This window comes from Cervus canadensis, chromosome 21 (assembly GCF_019320065.1).
Source record: "Cervus canadensis isolate Bull #8, Minnesota chromosome 21, ASM1932006v1, whole genome shotgun sequence".
Taxonomy (NCBI): domain Eukaryota; kingdom Metazoa; phylum Chordata; class Mammalia; order Artiodactyla; family Cervidae; genus Cervus; species Cervus canadensis.
This window is the reverse complement of record NC_057406.1, coordinates 35,623,436-35,640,687: the sequence shown is the minus strand read 5'-3', so window position 1 is coordinate 35,640,687 and position 17,252 is coordinate 35,623,436. Positions and strand designations below refer to the sequence as shown.

The following is a 17,252-nucleotide window of genomic DNA, read 5'->3' as shown; positions in this document are numbered from 1 at the left end:
TCAGCGTATGGGGTGTGTGTGTGTGTGTGTGTGTGTGTGTGTGCAGGGGCCGGGGACGGGAAGCATATATAATTTGAAAATCTTCCTGGTGATTTTGATATATCTGCATAGAAGGACCTGGCTCCTTCCTTGAAGAGAGTCACTGGTTCTGTACATTATGTTTCTCAGTGAAATATGTGCAGCTTTTAAAACAGTTTCTATTACTCAAATTCTCATGTTTCATCTTCTTAATTAAATGGAAACACATTAGGAAAAAGCTCAGTGGGTCTGCTACTTCTTGAGATTCTTCCCTGTCCACAATTCCTACTTGTGTGTATTACACACAGAATGTCAAGAAATATTGAAATGATTATTGGTTTTACTTGTAAATTGCAAAACTAAAGCAAAACGAAATAAAATACTATTTGCCTTAACAACTATTGACCAAGCTTCCCCCCCCCACCACCATTTTTTTTTTTTTGCCAAGGGATTCTACGTCCACTCCCTGGCTTGTGCCTCACACTTAATTTTACATTAAAAAATCAAGGTTATATCTAAATATAAGAGTTAAAACTATAAAACTTCCTGAAGAAAACTTGGGGAAAAACTTTATGATCTTGGATTAGACAAAAAATTCTTAGGCTATAAGAAGCACATAATTACCAAAATTGTTCATTTCTTTTAAAGGCGACAATATCAAATGCTGGCAATAATGTGGGGAAACATTGTTAATAGTTTCAAAATGGCACAGCTACTTTGAAAAACACACCGACCATTTCTTACAGAGCTAATCACAAAAATACAGAATTTATCAAAGATAGAGTTTATTACTATTTCTGGTGGCAATATAACATTTCAGAAACCCAAGTTTGAAATTACTTAAAAGATGAGCATGTTGCTTTTTAATGAGGCAATTCCGCCTTAATGTATTTTTCCTGCACTCAGCTGTCTCTTCTTTAGATAAACAGTCCCACCTCACTGGACTGCTGCAGAGAAACCACTTCCCATCCTTTGGGCTTTTCAGTTGCTTATCTTCGACCCTCTTTAGGTTCTCCAACAGTCTTTCACATGCGCAGAATGAAAGGAAACATCAAGGAAGAGTTTCATCTTGTCTAAATATAAAAGACCACTTCACTTAAATGATGACTGGGGGAAAATGTGGCCAAGCACTAGGAGCATTTGAAGCTGACTTTGGGAAATGAGCTGACAGTGTGAGCACGACCGCCAGCCCCGCAGGTTTCCCATGTCTGCTGGGATCTGCCTTCAACTCCCTGTGGACAGGATGGGGCTGTCAGGAGAGTGTGCTCATGTGTCTCAGAAAGGGGATGTGGACCCGGACACACTGCCATCTGTTTCACGGAGCTTAATGACCCAAAAAAGTTAGAATCCATCATTCTGATGAGTCCTGAAAATAGAAAGCTCCTTCCAGTCAACAGTTTGTATCCTTCTTATTAAGCAGTTAAGGCTTTATCAACAGAATGATAAGCAGAAAGTGGGGGAGGAATGGAAAACCCTGAATTGGAGGGAGTTAAGAAACATGGGTTCTTTTTCTTTCCCAATTAACTAGCTAGTACACTTCCTTTCTTGGCGTCTCAGATTTTGCAGTTGTTGAATTAGAGACGATCGGACCAAAAGTTCCCTGTGGTCTCTTTCGGTTCTCACATTTTATGATTTCGTAGTGATAGACGACAGGAACTTACTGAAGTGAACCCTTCTCCCTATGGCAATCGTTAAGAGGATTAGCAGAAGGAACTGCCCTTGCTTACTTGGCTGTCTTACTTGGAAGCACTTCAGTGACTCCTGAGGGTTGAAGAGACTGAGCACTTCAAATTCCATTTCATCATGCACACTGTTAAAGAAAGCCTAAAACAGATTTATGGATAGCTTGAGAACATGTGTTTATGTTAGAGAGCTACCGTTCATTTAAATAGGTAGGAACTTAATGGGCTCTTTCTATTCTCTGCGACATGTGATAACACTTAGAAAATAAATAATAGAATAACTTTGCCAGAGTGTTAGATTCTGGGTTCCTTTGGTTGATGAACAGGATGATCCAAGAAGTAAACAATAGAGAATGATCTCATTCTTAAAATCTTGATTTTTAGGTACTTTTCCAAAAGAAAAGTATATTTCATGTGTGAGATCTAAAAACCATAACAATTAAAAAATCTTTGGCTAGAAAATTCATAAAGTTTTGAGCTAAAAAGATTTGAGGTGGCTATTTTTTTTTTCTTCTCTCAGAACTTCAGCAACACATAGACATACACACTGTTTGCAAGTGGTTGCCTAGTAACTGCTTATTTACAGTGACTTTGGGGGCCTCTTCCCTGTAGCCTGACTCTAAAACTAGAGAGTTCAGCAAAAACACAAACACTAAATGATTTATTTCATTGATCATCTGTTTGATTTTCACACATTCTGTAATTCTTATGTTTTAAAAGTACCAGCTTTAAACAGTGGATTAAAAAAATACAGTGTGATATTTGCTTTGTTTTAGTGGGAAAATAATGCATTTTCATTTATTGTGGTTATTGAAATATTAGGACTGTAGAAATAAATCTTATTATATCCTTTCTCTTTGTGCTGCCTTTCTGCCTCTCTTCTTTAATATTGCTGTCTTTCAAATTCATTAAGTTTTCCCTTATTTGAATCTTTCACATGTACTAACTTAGAAATAATAAACTCTGTGTCTCTTATTTTGGTGGTTATTCTGATTTTTTTTTTTTTAATTTTTTTATTAGTTGGAGGCTAATTACTTCACAACATTTCAGTGGGTTTTGTCATACATTGATATGAATCAGAACATTACAGCATACTAACACATATATATGGAATTTAGAAAGATGGTAACGATAACCCTATATGCAAAACAGAAAAAGAGACACAGAAATACAGAACAGACTTTTGAACTCTGTGGGAGAAGGTGAGGGTGGGATGTTTCAAAAGAACAGCATGTATACTATCTATGGTGAAACAGATCACCAGCCCAGGTGGGATGCATGAGACAAGTGCTCGGGTCTGATTATTTTAATGTGAACCCTTGTCAGAGTTTATAGTTGTTCAATAATTTTACCTTCCAAGAATTGCAAAGACTCTAGAGTTTTGTTATTGTTTTTAGTCACGCAGCATGCGGAATTTTAAGTTGCCCGACCAGGGACTGAACCCACCCCGCCAGGTGGAAGCATGCAGTCTTAATCACTGGACTGTCAGGGAAGTGTCAACCTTAGAATGTTTTAATTCTGATCACCCTCCACCCTCTCACTATTTGTAAGGTACTATAATGGTGTTTTAGGCTAATTATTCCCACTGATTTTTATAACATTACAATCAATGTAATCAGTTATTATAAACAATCAATGTTGTTTATTTTATCCTTATATTACCAAAGTCTTTGTTACCATTTCTATTGAAATAGAGTCCTTCCTTTAATTCTTTGGTGATCTCTTTGGTGGTAAATTCTCTCAGTTTTTATTTGTCTGAAAATTATTTTCTTAAAGGTGTTAATAATAGGTTGTCAATCATTTTATCTCATCCTGTTGAAGATGGCTTCTCTCATTGCTGTTGAGAAGTCAGTTGTCAGTCTAATTGCTGTTTCATTATGGGTGATGCATCTTCTGTCTGTGCACTGTTGAAGGCATTTTGTCTTTTGGTGTTTTGCGGCTACGATTAGGTATAGAATACTTTTTTTCCCATCCTGCTTTTGTTTTGTTTTCATTTGGTTTTTCTGGATTTGTGCCTTTTAAGCGTTCTGGGAAATTCCCAGCCATTATCCTGACATCCTTACCTACTCTAGTACCTCATTCTGGAATGATAGTTAGACCTCACGCTATACTCCATGCCTTTTAACTTCTATTTCATATTTTTCATCTCTGTCTGGGATATTTCCTGAATTTTTTGTGTGTGTTTCTTCCCATTTTCAAATTCTCTCTTCTGGTATAGCTAACCGATTATTCCTGTCCATTGATATTTTAAAATTCAATTGTTGATCTCTAGAAATTCTGTTTGGTTCTCTTTATTTTATTTATTTATGTATTTATTTTCACTCGTGCATCTTATTTTACTAAAATTTTTTAAATTTTATATTGGGGTATAGTTGATTAACAAGGTTGTGTTAATTTCAGGTGTACAACAAAGTGATTCAGTTATAATGTACATGAATCTCTTCTTTTTCAATTCTTTTCCCAGTTAGGTTATTACAGAGTATTGAACAGGGTTTCCTGTGCTACACAATAGGTCCTTATTGGTAATCTATTTTAAATATAGTAGTGTGTACATGTCAATTGTTTGGTTCTCTTTAAAATCCGTTTGTTCATCTGTGGAGTTTGTTGTTCTTTACTCATATTTTGAGCTTTCACGTTTATTTATTTAAACATATTAAATATAACTATTTTATATCTGTGTCTAATAATTCCAACATCAGAAGCCTTTGTGGATCTTTTTCCCCTGTTGTTTCTGCTATCTCCTATTCATGGTGCCTTGCTTCCTTGTGCAAGGAATTGTGCAAACTCATTTGTGAATTACTCCTTTTCCCTGGGTCTTTTTTTTTTTTTTAGTTGAAGTGTAGTTGCTCTACAATGTTATGTCAATCTCTGCACTACAACCAAGTGACTCAGTTATACATATATATACATTCTTTTTTTGTATCCTTTTCCATTATGGTTTATCACATGATATTGAATATAGTTTCCTGTGCTATACACCTTGCTGTTTATCCGTTCTCAATGTAAAGTTTCTTGGATCTTATCTATGGGAATTTTTGTGTCCTAGATTTTACTCTCTTCTGCCAACCATTTAGGAGATGGTATCACCGTATGAAATAAAATTGTTATCTTAAGAAGTTTTATTTATTTATTTGTTTGATACAGTGGCAAACTGCAAATCACAATTCAGGCTGTAAATCTCTGTGAGAGTCAGGCTGTTATTTTCTGTCAGAGAGGGTTTTTACTTAGTTAAGAGACCTGAATATTTCTTTCTTTCCTGTTATTTTATCCATCATTTTGTTTCTAGTAGAGAGACATTTAGGGTATCTAGTCTGCCATCCTGCTGGAAATGGAATAATCTTATGAAATTCCAAGTTGAACGCAACTTATTTTTGTCACTAGAATTTCTTTCTTTTTCTTTTTTAGAATTTCTTTCTTGACATGAAGCACCAGTGACTAAAAAGTAACACAGTTTGGATCAAGTTTAGCAGAAAGAGTAAATGAGAATTGTTACAACATAAATGGGACTGTAGTTCTATTTTTTGTAACATCCATGGACATAGAACCTGACACTTGCCAAATTTCAGAATTTACTGTACTCAAGATCTGTGTCATTGACTTTAAAAAGTGCAAGGTGAGGGTTTTTAAAAAAAAATATTTATGCATTTGACTGTATCAGGTTTTCATTGGGTCATGCAGGATCTTTTGTTGAGACGCTTGGACCCTCTAGTTACGCCACGTGGGCCTAAGTAGTTGTGGTATGCTGGCTTTGTTGCTCTGCTGCACGTGGGATCTTGGTTTCCGAACTAGTGATTGGACCCATTTCCCCTGCATTGCAAGGCAGATTCTTAACCACTGGAGCACCAGGGATGTTCCTGATGTGTGAGTTTTAAAAGAGACTTGGATCCCTCCTGGTAACTTAATAAACAAATTATACTGATTTAAGTGCAAGATCCACTCTGAGAGTGATTTATACTTGATACTGAATCTGAAGGTGTAAATTCCCAGTGATGGATACAGCCAGGTGTGTTGTGCTGACACCCAGGAAAACATTCCCCCTTGTCTTCCCTTTTTTCTTTTGATGCTCAGTTGCCTGTGGTCAGAAACAGGTGTTACTTTCTGAGAACAATTCTGAAAAATAGTTCACCTCAGAAATTTATGTGAACAAGCTAGTCACTGCCAAAAGTAAGTTGGTAAATACCATGATCCCAGGAATAATGCATATGGCTGTATACCTGTTTCAACCTCTATGGGGCTTGATGAAACTTGCTGTCGTCTCAAAATTTCCTCAACAAAATAACAAAATGAAGGACACTGCATATTCAGCTACTGCTTACATAGACCCAAGATTTCCTCAAGCTTAAAAATGCTGTCATTTCTGCAGAGTCACTGCAGACTATTAATAGAAGCTTCCACTATCTCTGGGAGTCATTTAGCTGAATGCAGCTCTTGCTGTAGGGAGAGTGAGTGGTCAGTGATGAGACCACCCTTGTTCCCCAAGTCCTGTTTAAGTAGGCCATCTAGAAGGCTGGTCAAAAGAAGACAGATAAGCAGTTCAGAATCACAGAGTAAATGATCTCACCGATAATGGTTTATTCAATAACTAAAAAAATATTTACTGTGTATCGACTGTGGTTTCTGGCATTGTTCTAAGTGCTAGAGATACAATAGTGAGCAAAACAACCCCCATTCTTACAGCTCACAGTCCTGGAGTGGAGGACAGATGAGAAAAGACAGATGAGTCCATTACTAGAGGGTTTTTTTTGCCTGCACTCCACAGGATCCTAGTTCCCCGAGCGGGGATCAAATCCATACCCTCTGCATTGGAAGCACAGAGCCTCAACCACTGGACCACCAGGAAAATGCCCCATTACTAGAGCTTAATGAAAGCCTTAAGAGGGGAGGTAGAGGCTGCTACCCAAACATCTTGGTGTGCACTCTGCTGGTCCCACAAGGAGTTTTTCAGCCAAAACTGTACTATATCACAACACAGCATAGAAAACAGCATGCCAGGAACTATCTCCCCACAATGAAGCGATGCAGAGGGTGGGGTGGGAAAAGGAGCAAGAAACGATGATGAGAATATTGTAATTATTTGATCTTTCAGGAGAAGTTTCAAACATATTAAGAAAGCTTGTTTAATAAACAAAACCATTGGTACATTGGTCTGGCACATGGAATTTGTAGACAAAACTGGGAAAAAGGAAGTGAAAAAAATTTTTAGTTTGGAATTGAAAAGCCAAATTTTAGTATTTTTCTATGTTCACAAAAATAGCTTCATCTTAAAAAATAAATCCTTATGTAAAGAATTTTTTAGGGCCATGAAAATACCATCATAATGATGGACACATGTCATTTACATTCATCCAAACCCATATGAACTTCCCAGGTGGTGCTAGTGGTAAAGAACCCGCCTGCCAATGCAGGTAGGTATAAGAGACCTGGGTTCGATCCCTGGGTCGGGAAGATCCCCTGGAGGAGGGCATGGCAACCCACTCCAGTATTCTTTCCTGGAGAATCTCCATGGACAGAAGCTGGTGGGCTGCAGTCCATGGGGTCACAAAGAGTTGGACACAACTGAAGTGACTCAGAGAGAAAAACCCATAGAATATAAAACACTAAGAGTGAACCCTAACATAAACCAGGGGCCTTGGATAAACATGATGTGTCAATGTTGGTTCATCAGTGTAGCAAATGTACCCCTTTTGTTGATAATGGGGGAGGTCATGCCTCTGTGGGGGCAGGAAATAATGGGAAATCTCAGTACCTTCCAATCAATTTTGCTGTGAACCTAAAATTTCTCTTAAAAAAAAAGTTTTGTTTCAAAAAAGAAAACTTGCATCTTGGTTGTGTGCTCCGACCACACACCCTTATAAAGCAGCCATATAAGTGAATCAGATATTACAGAATAAAAAGCCCATTAACATACAGTGTCTTAAATGAAGAGGAGTAGCTCTAGCGCTAGTGTGTGTTGGCATTTTCTTGGGAATAATGGTTGTGAAAGTTGCTCGGTTGTGTCCAACACTTTGTGACCCCATGGACTACACAGTCCATGGGATTCTCCAGGCCTGAATAACATGGAGTGGGTAGCTGTTCCCTTCTCCAGGGGATCTTCTCAACACAGGGATTGAACCCAGGTCTCCTGCATTGCAGGCGGATTCTTTACCAGCTGAGCCACAAGGGAAGCCCAGGAATAATGGTTAGATAAAGCTTAACACTCCCATTGGAACATTAAGAACATTTTCTCTCCTTTTTCAGTTGTCAAACCCAACAGCCGGCTTAATCACCAGCGCCCTCTTCCAAATGCTCCTTATCATTTGGTTGTTGCTGCTTGTCAGCAGCTGGCTACTCTTTGCTCTCTCTGCTTGAGCTCTGGGCACAAAAGTGAAGTTGTTAGTTTTTTGCTAACTGTCTCCATGATGACTGGTAGGAAATAACTGATCCTTCCTTCATTGTTTGTAGTGAAAGCCTGTCTCCAGTTCTATAAGCTTCCCTCTGCATCTTGCCTAGAGAAGACAAGACAGACATATTTTCCCTGGGCCCTGGGCCATCTGACCCACTCCCCATGCATTGTTTTCTCAAGATCAGGAGATTGGGGCAATCACCATTCACCCTGAGGGGTAGCAGATGAAGGGGATGTGTGTGGGAGTGGAAAAGCCTAGTTTTAAAGACAGAACATTGTGGGCACCCTGCCTACCATGATAGCCTAGCCTAATGAGAAATCTTTATTTTTTTCATATTTTCAACAATATTCTGATCAGCATGCCTTTCTCATCACTAGTCCTGTCTGAGATTTGAACACTATTCTCTGTTCATGAGGAAAAAAAAAAAATCTATATTTAGTTTAAAAACATTACTTCATCGAGAGGGCAAAGTTTAAAGTACTTGACCTGTTTCTGAACGTTGTTACAGAGCTGTCTTAACAAATGAGACATAGAAGAATGTTTTCAAGAGTCCTAGGAAAACGTTATCTCTCTTTTTTTTTTTTTTTTTTTTAGTTTTTATGTGTGGCCATTTATTGATTGCTGGGAATACAGCTTACTGAGAATACATTGACATGCATTTGAGGGGAGAAATTAACCAAACCTGAAAGGAAGCCATTCAATAAGCCTGAGAGTTAATAAGGTAAGAGAGATTAGATCTAAAGACACAGTGTGTGGGGTGACTCCAACAACCACGGAGGGTTGTCCTTAAGATGGCAGCTGCAAACACTTTGGGAACTTCTGTTCTGAACTACTCTGGAACTATCAGGATAGAGAGAAGATCACCCTGTCTCTTTAGTTTAAACTAATGCAACAAAGAAAGCTGCTCACTGATGTGCCAGAAAACAAAAAATTTGCTGTCACTTCGAACTGTTCAAGGCAATTCCATTTTTACAAATTCTTCCACACCAGTTTGTATGCTTTAGAGTTATACGCAGCTATGAGATTTAGAAAAGATTCACAACTGATGCAAAAGACTGTAGTCATATCATTCCCATATCTGCTGATTTATGCTCTGTTCTAATACTAGCAGATTTTTACAGCATATTGTCAATTTTTCCCCAAGGTGTTGAACTCATTGATACAATAAAGTGATATAAATTAAAAGAATTCCAGTTACACTTAAAAGGACAGAGATTAAGTTACTGGAATGTCTCAGATCATAATTTAAAATTATTTAATGATATATGTGGTACATATGACATAAAGATTACAACCTAAAGGTGGATAAAGCGCTGAGACATACTCCTAACTGCAGAGATACATGCCAGAGTTTCTCCCAAACTTTTTAACGGGTACTTTTTTCTTAAAATGGTAACATCGATGTTACTTGATATTCAAAATGTTCTGAATTGCTTTCTGTGGCAGCAGGAATAAAAAAGAAAACAGAAACGGACATACCCCAGTGAAATAAAAAAAAGGCGGGGGGAAGATTTTGTTTTTTTGTTTTTAAGAGGCAGTCTATTCCTTCCACGAACCATGCTCTTTCCTTAAAGCTCTGGGGGTCGAGGGGCGGAGGGGGGAACCGGTCACGGCTTGCAGCGCTGGACAAACCGAGGGTACAAGCACACATCTCGGATGTGGTATCTGTCCAGAATCCAGGTCAAGAATCGTTCCAAGCCCAGGCCATAGCCACCATGTGGACACGTGCCATACTTTCTCTGGTCCGTGTACCAGTAATAGGGAGTGGGGTCAATCCCTTCTCTTTTGTAACCTGCCAGGATCTCTTCATTATCCCAGATACGCATGGAGCCGCCCACAATCTCACCAACGTTGGGCATCAACACGTCGACAGATTCGGTGAGGCGGGGGTCCTCGGGACAGCGCTGCATGTAGAAGGACTTGATCTCCACGGGAAAGCGACACAGCAGGATGGGCTCGTTGATGGTGTCCGTCATCAGCCTCTCCGGAGCTTCCGGGATGTCCTCTCCAAATTCATAGAAGGTTCCATCTTCTTTCTTTATGTTGTGTTCTTTCAGCCACACAATAGCATCTGAATAGTTCATCCGTTTGAAAGGCCGTTTAGGGGGCTTAAAATTCGGGTTGAGGTCACGCACTATGCTTCCTGCAGGTGACTTCAAGACTCTATCGACCACGTCACACACCAAGTCCTCCAGTCGGCTCAGGAGCTCCTCGAAGGTCAGGAAAGGACACTCAGCTTCCACATGAGTGTATTCAGCCAGGTGCCTTTGTGTTCTGGACTGTTCCGCCCTGTATGACTGTGCGATACAAAAGACATCCCCCAGAGCAGGAATGCAGGTCTCCAGGTAGAGCTGAGAGGACTGGGTCAGATATGCCTCTTCCCCAAAGTAGTCCAGCTTGAAGAGTGTGGCACCGCCTTCCACCTGTGTTTGCACTAACGTTGGAGGAGTAATTTCGTGGTACCCCCTGTCGAAGAAGTGGTCTCTGAAGCACCTGGTGACCACGGAGCGCGCCTTCAGGATCTTCGACATGTTCTCCCCCCGGATCATCATGTGTCTGTTGTTGAGCTGGACGTCGACGTCAGACTCCTCGTTGATCAAGTTGTCAGCGCCTCCGGCGGGGGCCAACCCAATCAGTTCCCAGAAGTCACAGCTCAGCTCGTGGCCCCCCGGAGCCTGCTTGCCCTTCGGGGTAAGATTCAGCATTCCATACACTGCAACGCTGCTCTCAGTGGACAAGACAACACCGTTGTAACACTGACACAAATTATCTGACAAGACACACTGGAGAAAACCCGTACCGTCCCGCAACACTAGAAACATTAAATTCTTTCCTTGCCGACGCAGCCTGTGGACCCAGCCAAATACCTTTACCCTTTGGCCTCTATATCCTTCTAGTTCCCGAATCTTCACACATTTCGGCTCTGGAAGACTTGGGTCGTTTTTAATGGTGATCTTCTTTGCTTCTTCCAGGTTCTTCTCTCTTCGCAAGTTGTCTTCTGCCTCCTGCTTCTCCCGGGACTCACTCTTCATCTGCTCCCTGTGCCACAGCTTCCTGATGTTCTTCATCTGGGACTTAGAGATAACATCCCACCTCTCATTTTCTTTTTGTGAATCTACATAAATGGTAGGAAAGGGTTCTTTTCCAACTGTCATCAAAGCCTTAAGGCCTGTTTTAAAAGGTTTCTCCTTGGTTCCATCACCGGTAGCATCATTTCCCTCTCGGTCGGAGACATACAGCTCTGCGAGCACCATCCCTGCGGGCGCCCTGGCCACCTCCAAGGACATCGCCGCCAACACGCAGCCGCCTGGTCTCCACGTTATCTCTTAAGATATAGACTATACCTTCTCATGAAGATGGTGCCGAAGGTGAAGAAGGAAGCTCCTAAAGCTGAAGCCAAAGCAAAGGTTTTGAAGGCCAAGAAAGCAGTGTTGAAAGGTGTCCACAGCCACAAGAAAAAGAAGATCCGGAGGTCACCCACCTTCCGGTGGCCCAAAACACTGCGGCTGAGGAGGCAGCCCAAATATCCTCAGAAGAGCGCCCCTAGGAGAAACAAACTTGACCACTATGCCATCATCAAATTCCCCCTCACCACCGAGTCAGCCATGAAGAAAATAGAAGACAACACTGGTATTCATTATGGATGTCAAGGCCAGAAAGCACCAAATTAAACAGGCTGTGAAGAAGCTCTATGACATTGATGTGGCTAAGGTCAATACTCTGATCAGTCCTGAGGGAGAGAAGAATGCATATGTTCGACTGGCTCCTGACTATGATGCTTTGGATGTTGCCAACAAAATTGGGATCATCTAAACTGAGTCCAGCTGGTTAATTCCAAATATAAAAGTTTTCACTATGTAAAAAAAAAAAAAAAGATGTAGACTATACATGGGGTGCTGTGGGAGTCATGAATGCTGGTGATAGTCTTGATAGTCACATGTTATTCATTGGTGTGAAATTCCAGGTAAGTGTGGCCTGCGCAGGTGTTGCTAAAACTCAGCCTCTGTTCAGTGGTGCCGAATAGAAATGTGGAGACCGAGTTTTGGGTGACATAGAAAGAAGAGTAGCTTCTATTGCTTTGCTAGACAAAGGGGCCCACAGTGGGCGAATGCCCTGAAGACAGTGCCCTGGACGCGGTAGTGAGGAGTTTTATAGTGTTCAAGGAGCAGGGCATGATCAGCTCTTGGACTGATTGACATCAAGGTGAAGTTTCAAGCATCACCCATCTTCTGGTTTCAACCAGTGTGGGGTCTGTATTCTTGTGGTCAGCAGTTTTCATCTGAGTGGGGGGTGGAGGGGGCGGTCTGCCTCCTGTAAAATCAACTTAGGAGTGTGTGTCAGGCCTTTATCTATGTCTTTCAGGGAACTGGGAATATGATGATTCTATTATGTGGCAGAATTATTGTCTAAATTGTTACCAGTTTCCTAGCCCAACAGTCTCTACATCTTCACATTTCCCAATCATTAACTCTTGAGTCAGCATTTTACTTCAAAAGTCAAGGACAGAGGGGCTTGTACACAGTTCCACAGGGATCAGACCTGATCTTTTTCTTTACCTCATACTCTACACCCAAATCCTGATGATTCTACTTTCAAAATATACTGTGTTCCCAAATCAATCATGTCTCAATATTACATCTTAGTCCAAAACATCATTATCTATTTCCCGGGCCACTGAAATAGACTTTACTTCCATTACCTTTGACCACTTTCCCATCCACCCAGCTGTTGGGTTGGGCCACTAAGTCTCCAAAGGTGCAAATGACAATTTCTTTTCAAGGAAATTGGCTTGGTGGCTCCTCTCTCCCCCGGGTTGTTTTTGCCTTATCTGCATGGTTATCCGTGAGTCATCCTTGATGTATGGGATCCAGGTGATGTATGGGATACTAGAGATGACTACATAAGTAAGAATATGGAGCTGCTGGGACTTTCCTCATGGTCCAGTGGTTAAGACTCTGTGCTTCCAGAGCAGGAGCCACAGTGGGTTTCATTCCTGGTTGGTGAATTAAGATCCCATATGCCCTGTGGTGGGGCTTCCCAGGTCGCTTAGTGGTAAAGAATCTGCCTGCAGTGTTGGAGACACAGGATATGTGGGTTCGATCCCTGGGTCAGGAAGATCCCCTGCAGGAAGGCATGGCAACCCACTCTGGTATTCTTGACTGGAGAATACCATAGACAGAGGAGCCTGGCAGGCTATAGTCCACAGGGTTGCAAAGAGTTAGACATGACTGAAGCAACTGAGCACGTATGCATGCACATGCTCTGTAGGGAGGCCAAAAGATTAAAAAAAAAAATGAGTATGGATCTGCTATGGAGTGTGGAGCACATAGAGAAGAATCATGAGAAGTTCATGTTGGACAGGAGGATTTTTTGCACCAATAAATGACTCTCATCTTAATAGTTTCTGCTTCAAAATAAACAAGTTCCAGGACGAAAGTTTAATATGCTCTAAGGGGTGTAAGCTGAAGGTCACATAACTCTTGAAGAATAAAGTCCAGGAATTTTCAAGCAAAGATAAACATGAGGCTATATACATAAAGTTGGGCTTCCACAGGTGGCTCAGTGGTAAAGATTCTGCCTGCCAAAGCAGGAGATGTGGGTTCAGTCCCTGAGTTGGGAAGATCCCCTGGAGAAGAAAATGGCAACCCACTCCAGTACTCTTGGCTGGGAAATCCCATGGATAGATGAGCCTGGCAGGCTACAGTCCATGGGGTCTCAAAGAGTTGGACACGACTTAGTGACTAAATAGCAACGCAGCATACACACAAAATAGGATCATCTCAGTGAATACGGTAGCATTAAATGCAGGGGCTAAGTTGAAAGGGGTATTTTGTCTTTAATAATTTTTTTTCTTCAGATTTCTGTTTGTAAGCTTCTGTTATTAAGCCCTTCCCCACACTATTTGTATGTACTATTTATACATCCAGTGGTCATGTATGGATGTGAGAGTTGGACTATAAAGAAAGCTGAACGCAGAAGAATTGATGCTTTTGAACTGTGGTGTTGGAGAAGACTCTTGAGAGTCCCTTGGACTACAAGGAGATCCAACCAGTCCATCCTAAAGGAGATCAGTCCTGGGTGTTCATTGGAAGGACTGATGTTGAAGATGAAACTCCGATATTTTGGCCACCTGATGTGAAGAGCTGACTCATTTGAAAAGACCCTGATGATGGGAAAGATTGAGGGTGGGAGGAGAAGGGGATGGCAGAGGATGAGATGGCTGGATGGCATCACCGACTCAGTGGACATGAGTTTGGGTGAACTCTGGGAGCTGGTGATGGACAGGGAGGCCTGGAGTGCTGCAGTTCATGGGGTCACAAAGAGTCAGACACGACTGAGTGACTGAACTGAACTGAACTGAACCACACTATTTGAAGAATGACTATCTAATGTGGACAAAATTATAGCAAAGTGAATGTCAGTCGGCAAACTGAACTGTACAAGAAGCCTGTTTTTCTACGGTCCTACACTCTACCTGCTGAGCTATGGCAGGGAGTATAGCAGTCTATTCTTCTATAACCTAATTTCTGTTTGGAGCCCCCATTCTCCCAATGCAGCAGGAATTAATCTCTGTCAGTTCGGGGATTTCCTCCCACATTTCCCAGAGTTGCATCAAATTTCTGGAGAATGTTCAAGGGATGAGAGGTTGGGAGTGGAAGCACAAGTGTGAATCTGACCTCTGGTCACCATCTGTCCATGCTGGCGGGCATCACTGGGATGGCTGACACTGGGCATGGGAAAGACCTGCCACGCTGGCTCTCACAAGGACCACACCCTCAGAATCTATCTGTTGGACACACCTCACAGTCATTTTTCTAGGCTATTCCAGGAACCCAAAAACCTATCTGGAGCTTGGGTAATGCCTCCTTCCCACCTGACTCTTGAATGAGTGAGGGTAGAAGGGGAGGGGGTGGGCCCATCTCGAGGCCCCATTAGCATCTGTGTTCCAACTTCTTCCTACACCGGGAAATCTTTGTCGGGGATCCCATCCTCCACATTAGTGAGTAGATTTCTACACCTTGTATATGTCCTGCACACTTGCCATTCTCTTTGGGGTGTCAAAACCAAAAGCAGCTCATTATTTCCCGCTTTCTGTTAATTTATTCTGCCTGAGGGTGTGCATGCTCAGTCATTCAGTCATGTCCGACTCTTTGTGACCCTATGGACTGTAGCCCTTCAGGATCCTCTGTCCATGGGATTCTCTAGGTAAGAATACTGGGGTGAGTTACCATACCTCCTCCAGGAAGATCTTCCTGACTCAGGGATCAGACCCGGGTCTTTTTCATCTCCTGCATTGACAGGCAGTTTCTTTGCCACTAGTGCCGCCTGCGAAGCACCCGGCCTGAGGATAATAGAATTCAAATAAGCTATCTGCTGTTTGGAAGACATGAAGAATGAAGAAGTAGAGAAAATAATAGAGGAAAGCATTGGCTAGTACTTAAAAAATGTATCCTACCTCATAACTTTCAACTGATTAATTCCATAACAGAGGTATGAAGCATAGACTGGAGTGGTGCCTGAAACAGGCATTTAGAATTTTAGAAACAGGCATTTAGAATTCTTTTTTTTAATTTTTTTATTAGTTGGAGGCTAATTACTTCACAACATTTCAGTGGGTTTTGTCATACATTGATATGAATCAGCCATAGATTTACACTTATTCCCCATCCCGATCCCCCCTCCCACCTCCCTCTCCACCCGATTCCTCTGGGTCTTCCCAATGCACCAGGCCCGAGCACTTGTCTCATGCATCCCACCTGGGCTGGTGATCTGTTTCACCATAGATAGTATACATGCTGTTCTTTTGAAACATCCCACCCTCACCTTCTCCCACAGAGTTCAAAAGTCTGTTCTGTATTTCTGTGTCTCTTTTTCTGTTTTGCATATAGGGTTATCGTTACCATCTTTCTAAATTCCATATATATGTGTTAGTATGCTGTAATGTTCTTTATCTTTCTGGCTTACTTCACTCTGTATAAGGGGCTCCAGTTTCATCCATCTCATTAGGACTGATTCAAATGAATTCTTTTTGACGGCTGAGTAATATTCCATGGTGTATATGTACCACAGCTTCCTTATCCAGTCATCTGCTGATGGGCATCTAGGTTGCTTCCATGTCCTGGCTATTATAAACAGTGCTGCGATGAACATTGGGGTGCACGTGTCTCTTTCAGATCTGGTTTCCTCAGTGTGTATGCCCAGAAGTGGGATTGCTGGGTCATGATGATTACATGCTCTGATATGATACATAGGAACTCTTAAAAATATTACTTGCAACAACTTAGAATGTAATTAGACTATACGGGGTCCATTTCTGCTATGATCAGGCCATAGAATGCTAAGCTAATCAATCATTTAACTTTCTAAGCATAGATTTTCCTATTTGTAAAGTGGGGATAATAACCTCTACTTCACACAATTTTGTGGAAATTAAATCATGTTAAATAATCAAGGTGATACATCACAACCATTAAGTAAGCTCTTATTTGTTCATTAATCCATTTATCAACTCATGGGTTCACCCTTTCTGTCATTAGGTATGCATGCCTTACTCCTGTGTGGCAAGACTACAGCCACTGTTTTTTTGTTTTTTTTAATTAAGGTGGATGGCTCTTTCTTTCTTTCTGGCTGCATCAGATTTTAGTCGCAGTTACAGCATGTGGGATCTTTGCTGCAGCATATAGATCCTTCATTGTGGTGCATGGGCTTCTCTCTAGTTGGGGCACAGGGGCTCAGTAATTGGAGTGTATGGGCTTAGTTGCCCCGGCACATATGGGTTCTTAATTCCCCGACCAGGGATGGAACCTGTGTCCCCTGCATTGGAAGGCAGATTCGTAACCACTGGACCACCAGGAAAGTCCCCAGCTGCTGTAAATGAAGCCGTTGCCATATATATACAAACAGGACTTTGGGTGGGTGTGCCTGCCCTAGCCATTTATCAAGTCAATTATAGATAGAAGCTCTAAGTAAGATCAGTGAGGATAAGCCCTGGATTCACTATTCCCAAGGATCCTATGAACACACTCATGACTAGGGCCTCCCCCTTGCCCTTACTGGTTTTCAGCAGATGAGTAGTTAAGAGCAGAAATAGTAACTTACGGACAACAGCATCTCCCTCACATTTTCTTTAAATAAATATTATCAGTGATACTTTATAGGCTTCACATAG

General features: G+C 41.5%; 1 protein-coding gene and 1 pseudogene across 1 annotated transcript; one reads left to right on the top strand and one right to left on the bottom strand.

Annotated features, from left to right (window-relative positions):
• Positions 1-8,675: 8,675 nt before the first annotated feature.
• LOC122423778 (asparagine--tRNA ligase, cytoplasmic-like) lies at positions 8,676-11,414 on the bottom strand. Its single transcript, XM_043441142.1, has one exon. It carries the CDS (start codon positions 11,368-11,370, stop codon positions 9,691-9,693), a length of 1,680 nt encoding a protein of 559 aa, XP_043297077.1. The 5' UTR covers positions 11,371-11,414; the 3' UTR covers positions 8,676-9,690.
• LOC122423779 lies at positions 11,380-15,883 on the top strand (annotated as a pseudogene).
• Positions 15,884-17,252: the final 1,369 nt, after the last annotated feature.